This window comes from Juglans regia, chromosome 11, assembly GCF_001411555.2.
Source record: "Juglans regia cultivar Chandler chromosome 11, Walnut 2.0, whole genome shotgun sequence".
Lineage (NCBI taxonomy): Eukaryota > Viridiplantae > Streptophyta > Magnoliopsida > Fagales > Juglandaceae > Juglans > Juglans regia.
This window is the reverse complement of record NC_049911.1, coordinates 33,442,841-33,463,886: the sequence shown is the minus strand read 5'-3', so window position 1 is coordinate 33,463,886 and position 21,046 is coordinate 33,442,841. Positions and strand designations below refer to the sequence as shown.

The following is a 21,046-nucleotide window of genomic DNA, read 5'->3' as shown; positions in this document are numbered from 1 at the left end:
AAATAATTTCTCAGGATCCTTTTTAACTATCTGGTGCTGCCTTTTATAGTGCTCTTTTGCAACGTTTTTCTCGGGAGGTTTTGGCCTCATTTGGAGGGTAAATTCCTGTCATTTCATCTTAATATTTAAGTATTATAAATATAAATACTTTTTAATTTTTAAATTATAATTTTTTTATTTAATTTTTTATCTATTCTCTTCCAAAATTTTACAAAATATTTTAACTTAAATAATTTCATTATTATTTATAAATTATTTTATTACTATACACAAATTATCTAATCTCATCTTAGTGACACGTTGAGTTCAAACTTCAACTACTTCCCCCGCTATCTTTCATTCTGGAAGATTGGTGGGCCTTTTATCCGTTGAGTCATGGAGAATACTGTGTATCTTTGAATCAAATTTGAAAAGCTGGGTACCAACTTTGTATTCGGGTCATTTAACTTACTTATTGGTCTTTTAACATCTGGCCCATTAATTACCCTTTGATCCACCAGTCGGCCCAACATCATCCAATATTTTTTAAAATATAAATGGCCATAAAACCAAAAAAATGAAGACATATGCCTCTCTTGATACTATGAGGCCGAATTACCCTTCATGCACTATTAAAAAAGAATCTGATAATTATAAAATTTAAAGATATGGAAGTTTGGTTTAAAAACTGTATAAAGTTCAATTGACTAGTGCAAGTGCAACAACCCTTTCTCGAAGATAAAGAGTTTCTCGAACTTATCGAGTAGTTCTTAAATAATTTTAAGAGTAGGAATATGTGCTATTTTTATGATTCATACGACATCGTTTGATATGACATGATCTGAATGCTGAATACCATATCATCCATAACACTCGAGATATCTAATGCCTTTGTGTAAACATACTTGACTATGCCCATTTTCTCTTCCAATAACTTCAACACTGCTCATTATGGATCGAATTCTATCAGTCTTGGGATCATTTGTCTGGTTTTGGACCTTTCAGTCATATTTCGTAAAGAATAATTTTACATACAAATGTGAAGTGTGTAAATATTGTGTAATCGTTTTGAAAAAAATAAAGTCTATTATTAAAAAATTAATTTTTTTCATATGAATATTATATTTTATTTATTTTTTTAAAAATAATTACGTGATAATTTTATAATTCACAATTATAAATATATTTTCTCTTTGGTGAATGGGTTGGACATAAGTCTCGTACCGGGCTTTTATGTCCAATTCTTTGGTGCTCACATCAGAGACAAATTCAACCCGACGCGAGCCCAGAATCCACCAAGGCCGTGCCCACATCCTGACATCACATGACGTTGCCAGCTCTAACTCCACCTCCATCAATGCCTTCACCGTGCTTTCCTGGTAATTCCTCTCTGTTTCACGTCCACTCTCGTTCCATCAACAAGCCGTACCAATCATTTGTTCTCACTTCCGCAATACAGAGATAGTGTGTTTCCCTAATTTCCCAACACACTTTTCCCCCCCGATCACGATAAAACGGACGCTATACTCCCTCTCTCTCGGAGCGTATGTGTACACATTTTTCTACTTCTTTCTGAAGCCGCTCCGATCCAATTGGAATCACTCTTAGTTTTCGTCCCAGAAATTACTTGCGATTGCGGCTCAGAATGAATTCCTGTGAGCTTAATTCAGGTTTCTGATTGCCCCCATCATGTGGCGTTCCTTCTGGAGATCAAGGGATCGGTTCTCCTTAGACGAACTCAGGTCTGATTAGCCTCTCGATCATTCTGAACTCTATTTAAATTTGTCGAATTGTCGTGTTTCTGTCGCTTATTTTATCTGTAGGCTTAAACTAATTACAAATTAGGGTAGTTATGTGCTAGAAGGGGTGTTACGCTTTCGGACCGATCAATTTGAGTGTACTGCGACTGGGAATTTTCAGTTTTAGACTTTTGGAGTCAATTGGTGTTGAAAACTTTAGGAAAAGACCAAAAAGTCAATTTCTTTTCTTCTTCTTTTTTTTTTTTTTCTTCCCTTTAGAATACTGATTAATAATAGACCAAAGCCATTTTTTGGTTTTGGAAGTTTGGTGGAATTATTATTTTTTTAAATGATATGTGTCATTGTCATAGACGCTAACCTCCCTTTGATTTCGGTGAAATTATGGGAGAGAGAGAACTTTAAACTTGTAGTTTAGCACTGCCTAGGAATGAAGTAGTGTGAACAAGTATCATATGTGTATATTGTCTCAATCGTTTGAGCCTGTTGGCGTGTGCAAAAGAAAGTCAGGGACCTCGAGTTTTCAGTTCTAGCATTTGCGAGTTGCACTTTAGCTGAGTGACTTGGGTGTTAGGGGCCATGAGCTTTTAGGTTCGGACATGGGTATTGGGTGTTAATTAGTTTCTATGCCTAAGGGCTTCAAATTGCATCTCCTATCCTTGTAAGAGCAGGGTGGAGGGAGAAGTTGTGGGGTCCAAGACCTACTGTCTCCGTCTAATTTATCTGTGAAAGAAAATGTATGTTCTTGGTTGGAGGAGTTTCTATGCCAAAATTTAAACTTCAAAATTATGACCATCTGACTTTCTTACTAGAAAAGAAAACATTTAAGGGGCTTTGGTAAGAAAAAATAAAACATTTGAGGCTGAAATTGATGTAACAATATTTATGTTAGCCGGCCAATCTATATTTTTCAGAAATGGAAAACATGAATAGATCATACTGAATGTGAACCGATGCTTTTGAACAAAGGATGTGCATGATGTATAATGGTATACTGCAGATTTTCCCTTCACTAATATCGTACTATTCAATTTCTGATTGAGGCTTAAATGGCAAGCCACCCCGAGAACAGTTCTTGTGCTTTAGAAGTACTGCATCATTTCTGGACTGGTGGCGTCTTAAAATTCATTGAAAAATGTGATATGTGATGGTGCTAGTGAAAAATTCCCTTCATCTTTATTTTTCCATCAACTGATTGTTTGTTAAGTACAGGTATTTAACTGAGCAGCTTGCGAAAGTTCAAATTGTCAATGAAGTGAACAAGGTACTGATATTAATTTTCTGTAGCCTACTTCAGCTGAATGCTGTCATTTCCTTTTATGCACCAATATTACTAATGGTGTTTCTTCATGAAGGACTTTGTTATTGAGGCTCTGAGATCAATAGCGGAGTTGATTACATATGGTGACCAGCATGACTCGTCTTTTTTCGAGTGAGAATTCTCAATGCTTTTGAGTTCCTTGATATACCTTTGTTTTGTTGTAACCAATTTTTTGTGATACTGGGTCTTGGCAGGTTTTTCATGGAGAAGCAAGTCATGGGGGAGTTTGTACGCGTACTAAAGATCAGCAGAACTGTGACTGTTTCACTTCAGCTGCTGCAGACAATTAGCATTATGATTCAGAACCTAAAAGGGGAACATGCTATATGTAAGTTGACTCTTAAGGAGTGAACCTAAGTTTGTAGGTACTTTCTCCAGTTAGTTACAAGCTAGAGCAATTTTGGATGTATTTAATGATCTACCCTCTTGGAAATTTTGCAGACTATATGTTCAGTAATGAACACATGAACTACTTAATAACTTATTCATTTGACTTCGGCAATGAAGAGTTGTTGTCTTACTATATATCCTTCTTGAGGTTTGTTTTTAGCTAATTTTATTTCCTCGTTATAATTGATGATTCTCCTTTATCAACACTGTTTCTCTGCAACCCTAATATTACCTGAGCTTCTATTGTTGACTGTGGTATTTCAATTGCCTGTATTGTCGTTTCTGAAGAGCAATAAGTGGAAAGTTGAACAAGAACACGATCTCTCTGCTTGTGAAGACTCAGAATGTAAGCTTTCTGCTCTTTTATGTATGCTCGATTTATTTGATATTCTATTACAGGTTGATAACCTTGATTTAATATCCATTAATTATCCTGTTCTCTGCATGCTGTGTTATTTGAATAATTCTGTTCTCTCTCATGTGTCTAGGATGAAGTTGTTTCGTTTCCATTGTATGTTGAGGCAATACGATATGCTTTTCATGAGGAGAACATGATCCGCACTGCAGTACGTGCACTGACACTTAATGTTTATCATGGTGAGTTTCTATTATTCTCTCTCTTTTTATGTTCTCATCTTATTTTCTTTTTGTCCTCTATGCGATTACGTATTTGGAAAAAAAAAGTAATATAGTTGTTCTCATTCTTCAGTTGGTGATGATGGTGTAAATACATATGTGACCAGTGCCATTCATGCGGATTATTTTTCAAACTTGGTTACATTTTTCCATAAGCAGTGCATCACTCTAACTGGATTGGTCTCTGGTGCTGTGAAGTAAGAATCAGAATACTGTTTTGAATTATAACAATAAGCAGTATATGTTTCTTTGCCCTAAAAAGTATCTTCTGGTTACTGAGACAGAAACCCGGGACATGACTCAACGTCTACAATTCTTGCTGCTGTAGATGAGATTGAGGACAATCTCTACTATTTTAGTGATGTTATTTCTGCTGGGATTCCTGATGTTGGAAGGTTAATAACAGACAACATTTTGCAGCTATTGATATTTCCGTTGCTCCTTCCTTCTCTAAGGATAGAAGTTGTTGATGTATGTAATTTTTTCTTTTCCATTTTCTCTTTCGTTTTATACTTTGAGAGGAAGGGGGCAACTCTTTAGTTCTTTCTGTCACTTGTCCTTTTTATCAACTTTTTATCGAACCTTTTTTCAATGCACTTTGTTCCTGATTAATGTTGGTGGATTATAAATCCAGGAACTGCAAATTGGTGCTGTGACTTCTCTATATTTAATTTGCTGCATTTTGCACATTGTCAAGATCAAAGATTTAGCAAATACCATTGCTGCTGCTCTTTTCTTTCCAGTGGAGGCCTTCAAACACAACTCTGAATCTAAACTTAATGGATACATGCCTGGTCCTGGTTTTATACATGAAAGTCAACCTCCAGGAGATGAAAATCTAAACGAGGTTGATACCGGGCACTTAACAGTTGATGTGGCAAACTTGTCTAGCTCTTCACATATTCATGCAGCAGTTATTGCTCAAAATGGTTGTATTGGTTCCCATTTGTGTTTGAGGTAAGATATTGATAGCAATTACTTCACTGCTAACTTCAGACTTTGTTTCTGGTGTTGTTGTATGACGAGTTCACAAATTTTGCATGTTCAATGTTGGTTAGAAGATAGTCTTTTTAATAACACTATTCTTCACCAAGACCCTTTCTCTCAATAAAAAAGCCTTGTCTCAACCATCACAAGTTGCTCTTGCTTTGTTAAGGTGCCTTTGCAAAGCAGCATCCAGATAGTCTTTTTGATAACACTATTCTTCACCAAGACCCTTTCTCTCAATAAAAAGGCCTTGTCTCAAGACTCTCAACCATCATAAGTTGCTCTTGCTTTGTTAAGGTGCCTTTGCAAAGCAGCACCCAGCTCACCTTTCACTACATTACATCTTTCTGCTTTCCCGTTGTCTCTGAACTAGGTTTGATCTCATTTTCAAAAGGCAATGATTCAATATAGCCTAGCCTTTATATAAACTTTAGGATATTTGAACCAGTTCGAATATTCCTACTTGTGTCACTTGAAGCTAATTTAGTAGGACCCTCCATTAAAAATCCTGTCCAGATCACTTGTCCAATGAAAAATCCCTCATCATAATTGACTGAAGATGACTTAGTGCCAGGGTTATTAATTTATAACATAATAAGAAATCCCAACCTTACTCTTATGAGTTATGTGCATTCAGCCATTGACTCAGAATTAAATTCTTTAATGGTTAGTTGTCTTGTCTCTATTATGGTCTATTACAGAGACCATCATCTCACTTGATGTTGTGTTCTTTTTCATCACCATAGTTGTCCTTTGTGTAGGGAGGCTTTGCTCTTTTGCCTCTCAAGTGGGGATGATGCACTGGTATTGGGTTGTTTGGGCCTGCTGTCTACCTTGTTGCAAACAAAAGGTTATCTTACTGAAATTTGGCTCCCTAAACCACTGTTTCTTTTCCTGTTTACTTATTGAGTATTTGCTTCTGTAGAACTGGACGAATCAATGCTAGATGCCCTTGGAATTCTTCCTCAACGCAAACAGCACAAGAAACTCCTACTGGTACATAACTTGTAAAAATTAAAAACCTGTTATTGGTTGTGAAATTTAAGTAGCTTTTGGAATGTTCTATAATGCTTTAACAGGATTGTTTGGTACCTTTTTCTCTGGAAATTAGCAGATGTTATTGTGGTGTGTATGCTGGCAAACTGTACATCTGAATCTGAGATACTGCCTGGATTTTGTTCCTCTGCATGATCAGGGGCCCACACATGCCATATATATATATATATATATATTATTTTATTATTTTCCCCTTTGTCGAGAACTATCTGTCATCTATTGCTTAATTACAAGTGATAACTTAATGTCAACTATGAGATGATGGTTGTGATTTTCACGAGTCCTATTATCAATTGAATGGTATCCTTTTCTTCTTTATAAGCTTCAGAAAAAGACTGCCGTGTTCATTCCTGGATAATTGCAATATCATGCTTTCTTTGTTTTATTCCTCCAGCAAGCTTTGGTTGGTGAGGGCTCAGGTGAAGAGCAGCTTTTTTCTTCTGAAAGTAGATCAATAAGAGATGGTATTGGCAGTGAGCTTGATGGATATCTCCAAAAGCTTAAGGTAATGATGCAATTTCTCTCACCCGCTCCCTCTCTGACTTGCCACATGGAGGAATGCTAATTTGTTGATGACAGAAAAGACCTAAGAAGAAAGGAAAGTAGCTTTTAAAGTATCTGTATCATACAAGAATTGAGGTTAGTAAGCAAATTAGATTTGTTGCCAATATGGCTAAGGTTGAATTCAATGGATCTTCAAGAATAAACACCCAGAGAAACATTTTATGCTCTTGGATGGACAATTTGTGGAGAAATTTTTTGAACTTTCTCACTCTCTTTCTCTCGCTCCACACCACCGTCCCTTTTGCCACTTGAGAAAGGTTTATATTTTCTCAGGAAATGAGAAATTCCTTTGTTGCTTGCCTGCATGCATAGTATTCCAATCCAATTGGAAGTATACCTATTCAAGTTTACATAGGCTTGACTTGTAATGATCCTTGACAAAGTTCATGGCTTCAGATTGAACAAAACTTCTGAATTATCATTTCATAATTAAAAATATAGAAGCTCAATTGTTTATTTATTTATTTTTATTTTTCTGTTGTTGTGCAAGTTTTTAGCTTGTTTCAAGTGTCGCTTACTTGTAGTTTGCCTGATATGCTGGTTTTTTTCCTTATGTTAATAGGAGCAGTATGGAGTGTTGTATTCTTCTCCCGAAGTGGAAACAAGCCCTCGTGTACATAGATTTCAGGTACTTTCTGTATGGTGGATACCAATCTATTCCAGGTTTAGAGTTCTCTATTTTATGGGCAAATTTTTATTCAAGCTTGTGTTTTCAAGTTATTAATTATACGTTCGATATCTCAAAAAAAAGTTATTAAATATATGTTGGATATTTCACTTCTGATTGCTGGTGTATGAAGTGCCCAATGAAGTTGGTGCTTAAGGCCTCGTTTGTTTTCACAGATGAGATGAGATGAGTTGAGATAAAAGTTAAAAGTTGAATAAAATATTGTTAGAATATATTTTTTTAATATTAATTTTGTTTTGGGATTTGAAAAAGTTGAATGTTTATTTTATTTTGTGTGAGAATTTGAGAAAGTTGTAATGATTAGATAAAATGGGATGAGAATGTTTGTGGAAACAAACGAGGCCTAAGCTAAAAATTTTTTTGTGTTCCCTTACACATACACGCAGATCTCCATCTTTTTCCAATGTTTTTTTCTTTAATGCCATTTATGGGAGTGATCTAAAGTGTTATGGTGCTTTTTACTTCTTGATCTATTTCTCAGCTGCAGCTTTGGTTTCTAGATCTTTTAAATATAAAATTTATTTTGCCTCTTAATTTATTGATGTAGAATTTTTTCCCTTTTTCTGTTTTTTTTTTCAAGAAGGAAGAATGTGTTCTGGATTATCTCTAGTACGAGATGTACAATGCATCGTCAAGGTTTTCTGATGTTTTGCTTTATTTTATTGTTCACTTTTCCCTCTATCTTGATGTTCTAAATGAGGCAAGAGTGTTGGGTTGGGCATTGAAAATTTTGAATGGGACTGGGATGAGGATTACTATTTTGCGCGCTGCTCTTGATTGGGGTGGGAATGGAGGGAGACTTTCTACAATTGCTATCCCTAGCTTTCACTGCACATTTAGGCAACATAATTTGCACTATGCAAGAGAGCTCCTTTAACATATGGATGGAGACTGCTTGCTTCTGATCTTTATTTACTTTGTACAATTGGTTTGGATGCATTTTCTTCAAGTTAGAGATTCCAAATTTCTGTCAATTTGAAACTTAGTTATTATTTTTAAAAATGGGAATGCCAATTTTAGGTGCTCGATGCACTGGTCAACCTCTTTTGCCGTTCGAATATATCTGCAGAGACCTTGTGGGATGGTGGTTGGCTTTTGCGGCAGTTGCTCCCTTACAGTGAGGCTGAATTTAATAGCCATCACCTTAATTTGTTGAGGGTAAGTTAAAACTTAAGGTGATTCAATAGATTTTTAAAATCTCACGCCACCTTTCAATTTATTTATTGTTAAGTTATTTTTTATTGGTCAAAGTTTCCATGGCCTTTTCACACTCCTATACTGATGGAACATATACAAATATTAAAATATATGTGTGTAAATTTTAGGGAAAAAGAAATTGGTCTAATGCAACTTGTCTCACGGAGTGCAGGGCCAGGGAGTGCCACGATCAAAATATGAGAGCATAGAATATATACAAAGCATTCTCACATAAGATCATTTTTACGGAGAGATGGAGAGTTGTGGGGTGAAGACAATATGAAAACTTATGCTAGGAGCTGTAAATTATAAAATAACATTGTGTAGAAACTTAACATTAAAAAATTGTGTTGTTTGTTTATCAAAAGATAAAATAAAATAAAATAAAGTTGTGGTTTTCAACTGTCATCACATCCATGGATCATTGTTTTTTTTTTCCTTTTTGAATAAGCATCCATGAACCATTGTTTCTCATTCCATCCTTGTACCATCCCTACACTTTTCACATCTTCTATTGTAATCACCTATTATGTTATCAAAACTTTTATTTATTATCCTCCTCACACAGGGTTCATACAAGAACTGTTCTAGTGCTCTTCAACAAGAAATTAGAGGACTCTGGCCTGATCTACTTATTACAGTCCTTTGTGATGAGTGGAAGAAGTGCAAAAGAGGTATTGATGTCAGTATTTGATTTTATGGCTGTTAAATTGGCATGTTAAATGTTTTTATGATGTAATTGCACAATGAAAATTTCTACATGTAGCAATTGAAGCCTCGTCTCCTCAGAAAGAGCCCAAGTGCATTCTCTTTCCATCACAGAAGTCCTATTATGACGGTATTATTAATTGGTCATTTTAAGTTTCAAAATAAACTCTTGTTTGTTCATTGGATTTGGTCCTCCTTTTTTTCTTTCAATTGATGTAAGTGTTGTACTTACAGATGTTATTCCATCTGAATCATCGTTTGCTGCTGGTGAAAGAATGTGCAAGTTGGTGAAGGTTTGTATGTGTACTTTTTAATATCGATCTCTTCTTATCTTGTTTGAGAAGTTTCAGATAGAGTTAGTAAAACATTATCACTGACGTGTAAATCCTTGGGAAAAATAGGAAGCACATGTCGTACTTCAACCCAAAAAGGAAACAAAATAACAATTTAACACATCATGCATTTCTCTCTGCCAGCACTTTATGGTGATTACTCATCAATTGTTTCGGTTGTTATTATCTTTCAAATTTAGGTGTTTGTACTTCTACATCAACTTCAAATATTCTCCCTTGGTAGAGCTTTGCCCGACCAACCTCCTATATTTCCACCAGCCAATTTTCCTGAAATTTCACGTGCCAAAACTGCTGGTCTCGATGCTTCAGGTCCAAAGCTCGGCACTGAACTAAGACTTGGTCAGTCTTCTATCCTGAACTTACTGATTCCCCTATTAAATGATCCGGTATATCAGAACAGTTGGATGGTAGGGTGGCATATCAAGATTTGTTGGGTTTCCTCAATTTATAAACTGGCAGGGCTTTATAACAATTTAAGCCATTTGATATAAGTGAGAACCTCTTTTAAAGTGCTAACGAAGTAAAAGGTATCAATCTAATGGTACTCCTCTTAAAAACTGAACAAATCTTTTTGTTTTGTTGTACACAAGATTTTGACTGGAAATTATGGAACATTTTTTTGCTTAATCCATATTTATATTTTTATGAATATTTTTGTTTTACAATGATTCCATGAATTCATATGAAAGGGCAAGGCTCCACAATGGTGCCAATCTCTATATTTTCTTGAACTAATGTTATACCATTCTCTTCAAATTGTAAAAAGATGGATTTTATACCGGTCAATATTTTTAGAGATACTAATTTTATCTTAGAGTTACACGGTTCAAGTATTTTGTGGTTCAATCTTCTGGCCTCTGCCATTTGCAGCTGATGCTGTGCCATGTCGAATTGCATTTGAACGGGGTAAAGAGCGTCATTTTTGTTTTCTAGCGATCTCTGTGGGAGCAACTGGGTGGCTTGTGCTTGCAGAAGAATTACCCCTGAAGCATCATTTTGGAGTTGTTCGTGTTGCTGCACCTTTGGCTGGCTCCAATGTAAGTATAGCTATGATGCTTCCTTGCTCCTTTTCTTTTTTCATGGTGGCTGGGCTTCCATGCTGATTTTCCTTTTAGAATTATGCTTGGTTAGAAAATTTATGGCATTGATATAACTTTTTCCATGTGTAATTTATTTCTGTTCCTATTAGTACAGGCAACATACCATGTTGTTGAACATTGGTACTTTGTTGATATATGCATGTTCAAGATGATATATGACTGTTAATGTTTAATCATGTTTTCTGCCTTCAGCCCAAAATTGATGATAAATATTCAAGATGGTTACACTTGAGGATCCGACCATCCACTTTACCTTTTTTGGATCCCATCAAATCTGGTGCTCATGGAAAAGTGAAGGCGAAAGCTTTGGTTGATGGGAGATGGACCCTTGCATTCAGGGATGAGGAATCTTGCAAGTCTGCCTTGTCTATGATTCTTGACGAGACTAAGCGACAAAGTGATGAGGTGGAGAGAAGACTGAAACCTTTATTTGACCTTGAAAAATCTGTGGAATCTTCAAAGCTTTCTGTTAGTCGTCCTCAGGCTTCCTCTTCAGGTGAAACACCGTTGAATTCGTGTTAAGTCCCCCAATTACTTTGCTCTTTTCCATTTATAGTTTGCTTTACTCATGGGGTGGCAATATATTATATCTAGTCACCCTTGTGTATAGGTTCAGGCAACCTTAGAAATACCCAAAAATGTAGATTAGAACCAGAATTTAGTTCCATTCTTTGTATACTAGGTTCCCTTGCCCTGGTTTGTATGTTTTCAGCCTTTTTTGGCTCTCATTCTTTGGCAGTTCTAACCCTAGGCCTTTTTTTGAAAAAAAAAAAAAAAAAAAAAATTCTTTCTTTCCTTTATTTGTAAGCTGTGTAAAAACGTTGTATATTTGAGGCGATCCCATAGTGCAAGCTTTTTTCTTTTGATCTCTGCAATGACAACTTACTTCCCAATCTTTCCCATTCAAGATTTCTTCCTTGGTTTTTGGGTCACCTTTCCCAACCTAAGGATTCTTGAATGTTTTCTTGTTTGGTTGCAAATATCTAATTGAACTCCGAATTTGGAGTCCCAAGAGACCTTTTTTCGTTTTTTCAAGAAAACAAGAGATGGATCATGGATGTCTATATATTCCAGCAACCTTAAATTTTTCAGATATGATATCACTATTTTCATCTGATATTTTTATTACCAATAAGAATGGATTTTTTTTATGCGTACGCATATATTTTGAAAAAACAAAATCCCATCGGATTCTTGGAAAAAAAAAAAAAAAAAAAAAGTCAGTTCCAACTTACAGGAATTTAAATTCTTGAAAATCTTGTCATATTTATAATATAGCGAAGAGTAAATTTCCATAAAAACGGATTTGTAGAGTTCATATTCCCGAATATCTGAATCTGGGGAGCAAATCGGATCCATGGAAGAAAATGTGTTTGATAATAAATTAGGAGAAGAATCGATGGCTTTCGTGAAAATTATTGTTGGAATTTATAGATATCTATCTCCATGGAGGATATAATATTTGTTTTTTTTGTTTTTATTTTTAAAATGCAAGATATATGAATTTTAGAAAGCATACATAGATTACAGAAACAATGATTCTAATGCCTTTATTCCATTAATTTTGTTGTAATTGTTGCCTTTGTTAAACAATATCCCTTATTGAAGAAGTATGATCGATGGCTCTTTTTTAGCACTAATTGCACGAAAAGCAAGGCCCTCCTCGACTACTGAAAATGAGTATTCTCATAACACCAGATCAGAAAAATGGTGCTCATCATGATGAAACCTCAAACCCGAAGAAATTCTTCTTCAGAGCTGCTTTTGTGACCATTCGCACGCCTTTTTAGTATGGTGGAAGGTAGAGATGATCAGCAAGAAAATGACTCACATTATTTTTTATTTTATCTTTTTCAAATGATAGAAAAGTATTTTTATCAACGTTAAGAATATTTAAATTTTGTGCACTAAGATCCACCAATTAAAATGGGCCATATATGGCCGGAAAAAAGGAATTTAAATGGGCCATTTGAGTATCGATGTTGAAAATCCGATGAAATGATAACAATGTGCATCATTCCCCTATCATAGACCAAACTTTTACCTAATAAATTAGGACACTTGAGAGAGCTAACACACAAACATGGAAAATCATGATGATGTTCTATCATGGGAAGACAGGACCCACTTCCGCCGTTTGATTCAATTATTATCTTTTGCTATTATTGACTCTTTTAGGTCAAAGTAATCATACTGAATTTTCTATATAATATATAAATAAATAAAAAAACAAGAAATTTGAACCAAAAAGGGTCATTGGCTTTAGTGGAGGGGAGGGTGTGTTTTATTATCTTCATGGGAATTATGTATTAATTAACTATTGTGAGTCATATAGATCCATGGCCTTCGATTGGAGTCAAAAGTGTTTGAATTCATGGATAAACAATAATGGGGATAACATTGTTTATATAGGAAAAAGGTTTTTTAGAAACCTTTTTAATTTGTGGTGACTGTGAGTGACTTCCACTTCCACCTCCTCCCTCCCCTCCCCTCCCCTCCCTTTACTATTATAATCTTCCACTTCCCTCTATTGATTTTTTCTTTATTTGTAGCTCATCATGATCATTTATATATTCAAATTATTATTATTATTATTATTATTTATTATTAGGAAGTACCATTCATGAAAAGTACTTATATGGTGGAATGATCATCCGATGGATGATTCCACGTACCATGTTGGAGGGCATGCTAGAGTTATCGATTCAATTGAGAGTATTGAACAGAAAAAAAAAAAAATAAACAAATAACTATTTTCTTTTCCGTAAATAAGAAATTTCAGGATTTTATAGAATTATTGTCCAAATTTTAAGCCTATAATTAGAGAAAGAGATATAGACAAATAAAATGAGTCTCATACTATTTATTGAGTATTAAATGACGTTTGAGAGATTCATACAAAGAGTAATAAATATTGGATGATTCACTTTATATGATTACTCTCTCATTTTAGGAATCTAAATTCCAAGATTCTAAAGAGAGTTAAACACGCTGAAATGCCACCAATAAGAAAGTATTGAAAGTACATAAATTTTAAAGAATAAATATAAGTTGTTTGTGTATATTTACCGACTATAAATATTATTATTAGATGCCATAAAAATGATTGGAACCAAAAAACACCTTATTATTAGATAATCATAATGGAATGGATCGCTAGCTAGGACCTTTCTTGATTGATGACATGATACTAAATATGAAAGTCGACGTGTTATGATTATTGTTTAGGCATGTCTTCATCATCATCATAGATTTGTTACAAGTCATCTTACCAATTTGATATATATGTTAGCAATAATCAAAGAAATTATGCTTAGGTTCTTATTATCATGTTCTAGACCTAAGTTGTTAGGTTCTTACGACTTTAAATTTGTAATATAATATATATATATATATAGAAAAAATCTATTCATCATTTCATGATGTAGTATTAAATGATAGATTCACGAGTGATCTATAATAAATAGTCTCCAATCATCTAATGTCACATCATGAGATGATGAATAATATTACTCATATATATTACAATTTCTAGACTTAAGTTGCTATGTTTTTGGGCATTTTATGGTAGGAGGAGAGAAAAAGAGAGAAGATCAATTAATCTAAACGAGAGATCGAGAAATGGAAAATAAAGAGGAAAAAAAAAAAAAAACACATGCTATTATGAAAATGAGCAGCTACATGATAAGGATACTCTTGCCATGCATTTTCCATTTGTGAAAGATTTTACACAGGGAAAAATAAAAAGAAACCCACCCACTTAATTAATTAGTCCATATAATTAGAAACTTGGATTTTCTTAGGCAGACAAGAGCCTAAGAAGCCATCATCCAAAATCCCCCCTCCTTTGCCAATATCCAAACACAGCCTAACAGAAATGCCTCTCTTCCCGCCAAATTTGACCGTTTGCAAGCTCGTTTGAAAAATGTCTTTCAGCCATTTCTCAAACAAGCTGTTGGGGAAAGAAGCAGACCCAACTAACACCTCCTCTAACACCCTCTCTTCTACGCTAAAACTTCCCATGTTTTGCTTCCCACAAACCTCCTCGAATGACCCTTTGATCTTCGACATGAAAAGCTCTATCATCTCTCTATCCCGAGCGGGGCTTCGGTCGAAAACATAGCGGTTCTCGATCAACTCAAGGAACCCATGTGGGCTTCGGGGATCGGTTGTGGTTTCACGAGTCAAATCGCTCGAGATGGGGCTATGCTCCCCTGGTTTGTCCTCGCTTTCATCGTTCTCATCGGCTATAAGGTTCAGATCAAGGGTATTGAAGCTTGATTGCCTTGAGAAGTCTTTCTTGCCGTTGCCTGTCTCTCCCGCCGCCGAAGTTGCATCTTCCTTTTCTTCTATTCTTGGACTCTTTGTGTTGCTTGAAAAGTCCCACTTAGGTTTTCGCTTGAGATCGAACTTAGGTGTCCCCAAAACAGGTTTTGTTTCATCGATTTCCAAGTTCAGCTTGATGACAAAATCTTGGACGTTCTTCTTATCTTCATAGCTCGTTGAACCACCTTTAGTCAATATGAATATTGCTCGGCCTACACTTCTCTCACTTTTGCTTGATTCTCCGAATTTTCCTGCTTCGTATCTATCAGCTAGGAATTTCATGAATTGGGTATCGGCCAGATCAATGTCTTCCACCAAGACGACAAGCTGTCCGTGGTTCTTCAAGGCTTTCGTAAGGATGTCAGAACATGGGGTCAATTCATTATCTCTTTTCCTCATGTCCATATGGAGTAGAAAATCAGCAGACCCGAAAATGGATTCTGCAATTGCTCGTGCCAACCTTCTTTTTCCTATCGAATCCTCCCCCTGAATCAGTAACCACGTCTCCTGCTTTGCCAGCTTGGAGTCGATCATGGCCTCTGCTATTGAGGGAATGGTTTCAGATTGCCATGGCACATTCTCTTGTAGTAGCTTGCATGTATCAGCTCGTTGCATTGTTCTTTCACTTTTCTGCTCCACCAATTTTGCTGAATCAGAGAAAAGAGAATTTCCCAGAGCAAGGGTGATCTTTACTTCCTTCCCATCAGTGTCTTTTAGAGAATGCAAGCTCGGTTCCGCTGATTGGTGTTTCTGGGTACCACCATTGAAATTGAATTCAATGGTACTGCAGGACTGTTGTCTTCTGAATCTAGGCACGAGATTGGAGCTGTGGGTGGATTTCAAAGCTGAATTGGCAAAGGAAATCGAATTCGAGTGAGGGAAGATGCTGTTCTGACTCGGCCACCAAGGGTAGGGTGAAGTATAGCTCTTTCCAATTACACTTTGTTTGTTGTACAAAGCGGAAGTCATGTTGTTCCGAGAATGCCTGCCCTGGTGTTGGCTCAGGCATAGCCTGTTCCACTTTCTCCTCAACTCAACCATTTCATCCTGGGCATAAAAACGCACAGATTATAAGTACAAATTTTCAGAATATAAGAGACACCCAAATGTCATTTTCGTTGAAACAAAGAAAGATCTCATGCATGAAATTAAAGAAAACCCAAGCTAATGAGACCAGTGGTTGGAAGTTGACCCCGATCATGATTTATTACCTTTTGACGGGCTTCAGTTCCCTGAGGTTGCAGCCAAGGAGGCAAGAGCTTTTGCTGGCTAGTTTTGAACAAATCAGCTTCTTTTTCATAACTGGAGGCACATTCTGCACAGCAAGTGAGCTTATCTTCTTGTTCCTCCTTGCAACTAAATGGCTTTGTTTCCAGCACTTGATATGGGTTCTTGGAGAATGTTATATTTGAATCAAGCACACTGCAAACCAGAAGTGCGAGCAATAAATTAAACCATATTCCGAAAGACTTCAGTTTACAAGCACATGATTTTGTGTTAAATTAAATCCTCTTATATAGTGAGAGCCTCATTAATTTACAGGATTAATTGAAAGACAGATTCAACTATTCAAGTAGACTATAAAGTAGTGTGACACGTGAATATGAATTTGTGTGGGGCCAGGCCCCCACCCCCATCTAAAAAGTTGTCCTCGACCCATCTAAAATATAACACGTATAGGTCGGCACCTTCATTTCAAAGGGCATTTGGTCACAATCTAAATCCTCCTGGTAGCTTAAATAATTTCAATATATTGTTATTATGGTACTGTACTGGTGGAATTAGTTCAAATCTATCATCCAGTTGTACCGTTAACATCGCTTTCAAAAATTCAGACACTGTCGGAACGTATGGATCATTACCAATTAAACCATGTTTAATTAGTTCTAAAACTAGATTAATCAAAGTTGATCTATCAGTTTTGCTCTTCAAAAAAAAAAAAAAAAGCCACCTTCAAATCAATACCTTAGTTTTTTTCTTTTCTTTTTACTGTTAATATCTGCTGATTCAATTCTGTTAATATCCCGTGTCTACATGCTGACAAGACAAATAAAAACAGGGTAGTGTTTCATGCCTGTCTCACCAACCATACTTTTTTCTCAGTGCCTAATACTGACTAAAACCAGCCAAAAAGGTTCAAAACACAAAGCTTCAAGAAAGACTATCACTGGCGGATTTATGTGTCTGTAAATGAACAAAGATCTTAACATTCAATATTATAGAGCAAGATAATAACCTGGAACTGTGGAGGCTTAAACCAAGTCCACCCGAAGGAACGGAAACGGCTTGAAGAGTCCATTGAACCTCAAGTGGGGGTTGCCTTATTTGGCACCTCATGTATGTCTGGTAACTTGCAGTCGCCATTAACCATACCTTTGTGTTCGAGCTGCCATATCCAGAGACTAACCTTCCTATTTCCGCCACAAGGTGATCAACTGGGTTATAACCTGACATTTGATCTCCACTAGAGAAATCTCCTTCTCTCTCGTTAAAAGTTGTCTCGACCGTCCATTTCAGGTCGCCAGTGTAAACAATGGCTCCACTCCCTCCTGATGTAAGAGAATCCACATTCCTTTTCAGTTCTGAAAGGCTCATCTCCACATCTTCCTTCTTCATGAATCTTAAAGAAACTGGTGCAAACTGAAATTTGATTAAATGGGTCGATTTCAGCTCTTCAGGGACCTCTCCTCTCTCGAGCCTTGACATGAACTCTGCTACCAGGCCTTCAGTGATCGGCACCGAGTCACCAACGATCACGGTGTTCTTTCTCTTATCCTTCCTCAGAAGGACCTCAAAGACCAGCTTGATATCTTCCTTAACGGAGGCTGAACCTATATTGGGATTGGTTGGAACTTTCTTTTGAGGGGAGAAGAGAACTGGGTTTTGTTCAGAAGAGTAAGTTAAGAAATGCGTCTGCCAGAAAGTGCTAGGGTTGATGATATCTCTCTGGGTTTCAGTAGGAGAGGGTGAACAAGGTGAGGAAAAAACCCCACCTGAACTATTGTAACACTGAAACACAGAAGTGGCTGAAGAGTCCTCTATGTTGTTTTTGACAGCAGTGCTAGAGAATCCAGCCTCTCTCATAACCCTGCTGACACTAGGGTCATCTAAGATGGATATGATAAGCTGTTCTAACTCGACCTTTATGGTTAAAAGTGGCTGCTGTTGCTGTTGTTCTATGCAGCCTCTTCTTTGGTGTGCCTGTGCTCTTTTGAGTGCCGCGATCAGAGCATTGGATAGAGAAGGCTGGCCATGTAGCAGAGGACCAGGCGTGGTTGGCAGCCTATTCAGAGCCACGTTGAAGCAGAGCTCAAGAGCTCTGCATTGGAGAGGATGTGATGTCTGGTGAGGCTGAGATTTGAGGCAAGCCCTTCTCAATAGACTGGCCCTTGAACTCAGCAAAGTGGCAGCCACATGGAGAGGAGTGACCTGAGCATGGCCCCTCCTCCTTGCCAAGCTGAGAGAGTGCTTCAAGACTGAAGCAGCCTCTGCTGTGAGGGTCTGCGGCGCCGCACAAGCTCCTGAGCGCATCACTTGACCAAAACCCACCCCCCACCACCCCCTGTTTTAGACCTCTTTCTTTTAAGGACTAAACTTCTTGTTCTTCTTTCTTTTCTTATGTTTTTTCCTCTTCCTCAACACCACCCCCTTCCCCGTTCACTCTAAACCTGAGAAGCTTTAGGAAAAACTGGTTTCCTTCCTCTCTTGTGCTTAGAGGAAACAGAAACTACCCACCTGAGTTTGAAGGCTTGAATGGTATTACACTACCTCAAGAGGAAATAGATGGTCAGGTTTTTGAAGGAAGAGCCTTGAGAGCTTTGGGAGCTTAGCTCAGCTTTAGAAATACCAGACTGGAACGAACAACCTTCTTTATACATCTCATTGTCGTTTTTTTTAAAAAAAAATTTGTTTAAAGAAATCCTGTATAACTTTTTTTTTTTTAATTTTTTCCAACTTTTGTTACGATAAACTAAAAATTTAGATGGCTGATAAGACCATAAAAAACTTAATGTGATATTAATAATTAATAAATAATAAAACGTGATAAATAAAATTTAATTATTTAATTTCACGTTATAAAATGATATATAAGAGGATGAAAAATAAAATGATGATTAATTGTCTGTTATCTATATATTATATATTTTATTACCTGAATTAATTATCGCCATACCATTAATAATGTTCGAATCGTTTTATTTTATTGAAGGGTATATACTGATCTTGATTAATTTTGTCGTGATCACAATTAAAATCTAAAAGGTTGCTTTTAATAATTATATTATTTTTGTTGGGACTTGCAAAAAAAAAAAAAATATAAATAGAAGAACTTTGATGGCATGATGCAACTATCAGATAAATTTTTCTTACTACGCTGAAAAGCTAAAAAGAAGATATTGATGATCTATTGCCACACTTTTTTTAATTAATATGCAGAAAAGTACTGTTAAATCATAAAATATTCCAAAACCAAAACGATATGATTCTTATATATACAGTAAGGGTCTCCAGTCCTTTTCAATGTGTTATTTTAATGTTAATGGATTTCTATTAAATAATAATAATAATAATAAGGGTCCACAAATGTGCCATAATTCAAAGGGCAAAGCGACGGCCACCGAGAATTTCCTACCGAAGAGTTCTACCGAATGTCGTGGCCTTGCCACTTGGCATTTAATTTAAGGACAATGCTAAAGTTACCGCTTAGGATTTTCGCTCAGAGCTCCCACCGGTTATAATATGTGTTTTTTAAGTTATTTTTTATATAGATTTTTTTAATATTTTTGATATTTTAAAAAATAAAATGAATTTAGAATATTATTAAAAAATATTTTTTTAATCAAAAAGTAAAAAAAATATTAAAAAAACTTCTTAATCACAAAATATCTTAATTGGTGATTAAGAAAATATTTTTTTATTTTTTAAAAATATTAAAAAATCTATATAAAAAAAGAACTAAAAAAACCTAGAGCCGACATTATTCTAATTCAAAATATTTTCATTCAGACTCAGAGCGCGTCTTTTCTTTTCCACGTCACCCTTTGAATGAACAGACGAGCAGCAGAATTTCAAAAAAAGTAAAGGGAAAAGGTGCAAGCCAGAGTGTGTGAGTGAGAAAAGAAAGAAAAAAATACAAAAAAAAAAGTGCTATTATCATTTTTTTTATCATCGTCATATAATATTAAATGATTAAAAATTAATATTAAATAATAAAAATTATTTATTATATTTTATTTATAAATTTATTATTAATGTCAAATCATAAAATGTAAAAAATTTCTTCCCCATGTTTATCATTTGTAATTTTTTATTTAAAAAAAAAGGTATATATGTACAAAATTGGCTTGTTGTCAAGGGATAAAGGAGTCTCTCTCTTCACGCCATTCCTCGTAGAGAGACAGAATTTTATTCGCGAAGTACCCAAAAAGCAAGCCTCTGTCTGCTATCCTACATAGCATTATTGGCACTTTTTCAGCTTCTCTCTCTCTCTATCTGCAAACTGCAAAGACCTTTTGTCTTATAATCTCATCTCATTTCCAACGACCCACTTAATAACCTCTTTTTGTTACCAATAAAGGAAGTAAAACAGACATGATCTACAGATTGAATGGACCAGGATTGCGTTCAAACATAATGGTCGACGTTCCTGTAGGGCTTGTGTATCACGGTTTGTCATTTTTTGTAGACCAGAAAACATTGTTCTGCATGAGTTTAATAATGGACTTTCAGCAACTTACTTTTTTTTTTTTTTTTACACTTTCATCTGAACTTTAAGCACCAATTGTCCAGATTCCAGACTTCAGTTTCCTTTGTTTTCTGTTTTTTTCTCGCCATTTAATCACCTTTGTAAACATGATGTGAGTAAAAGCGCTTACAGGCTTGCATCTGAAAATATGTGAGAATATGTAGATATGCTACGCTTCTTTCTGATATAGAAACGAAAGTTTAGCTATAGAAGCCTTTAAGATTAACCTTTTTCTTTC

At 35.7% G+C, this 21,046-nt stretch overlaps 2 protein-coding genes across 2 annotated transcripts; one reads left to right on the top strand and one right to left on the bottom strand.

The window, feature by feature from the left end:
• The first annotated feature begins 1,298 nt into the window (after nt 1–1,298).
• On the top strand, nt 1,299–11,611 carry LOC108979657 (protein TRANSPARENT TESTA 9). The gene is made up of 21 exons (XM_018950367.2): nt 1,299–1,721; nt 2,949–3,000; nt 3,092–3,168; nt 3,252–3,385; nt 3,499–3,595; nt 3,736–3,793; nt 3,936–4,044; nt 4,157–4,280; nt 4,368–4,554; nt 4,718–5,040; nt 5,832–5,920; nt 5,996–6,066; nt 6,521–6,631; nt 7,253–7,318; nt 8,399–8,536; nt 9,144–9,249; nt 9,342–9,413; nt 9,518–9,576; nt 9,816–9,975; nt 10,507–10,673; nt 10,929–11,611. The coding sequence occupies exons 1-21, from the start codon at nt 1,669–1,671 to the stop codon at nt 11,256–11,258; spliced, it is 2,583 nt and encodes an 860-aa protein (XP_018805912.1). The 5' UTR covers nt 1,299–1,668; the 3' UTR covers nt 11,259–11,611.
• A 2,765-nt stretch (nt 11,612–14,376) lies between these two features.
• LOC108979658 (protein SMAX1-LIKE 4-like) lies at nt 14,377–18,887 on the bottom strand. The gene is made up of 3 exons (XM_018950368.2): nt 17,299–18,887; nt 16,274–16,484; nt 14,377–16,109 (listed from the first exon to the last, which is right to left on the bottom strand). The coding sequence occupies exons 1-3, from the start codon at nt 18,591–18,593 to the stop codon at nt 14,505–14,507; spliced, it is 3,111 nt and encodes a 1,036-aa protein (XP_018805913.1). The 5' UTR covers nt 18,594–18,887; the 3' UTR covers nt 14,377–14,504.
• Between the last annotated feature and the right edge of the window lie 2,159 nt (nt 18,888–21,046).

Excerpts from the sequence above, each read along its gene's own strand:
- LOC108979657 (XM_018950367.2), top strand. The coding sequence starts at position 1,669 with ATGTGGCGTTCCTTCTGGAGATCAAGGGATCGGTTCTCCTTAGACGAA. Across the intron at positions 7,319-8,398 it reads CTCGTGTACATAGATTTCAG|GTGCTCGATGCACTGGTCAA; the intron begins GTACTTTCTGTA and ends TGCCAATTTTAG. Across the intron at positions 8,537-9,143 it reads ATCACCTTAATTTGTTGAGG|GGTTCATACAAGAACTGTTC; the intron begins GTAAGTTAAAAC and ends CTCCTCACACAG.
- LOC108979658 (XM_018950368.2), bottom strand. The coding sequence starts at position 18,593 with ATGCGCTCAGGAGCTTGTGCGGCGCCGCAGACCCTCACAGCAGAGGCT. Across the intron at positions 16,485-17,298 it reads TTAAGCCTCCACAGTTCCAG|TGTGCTTGATTCAAATATAA; the intron begins GTTATTATCTTG and ends TCTGGTTTGCAG. Across the intron at positions 16,110-16,273 it reads GAACTGAAGCCCGTCAAAAG|GATGAAATGGTTGAGTTGAG; the intron begins GTAATAAATCAT and ends TTTTATGCCCAG.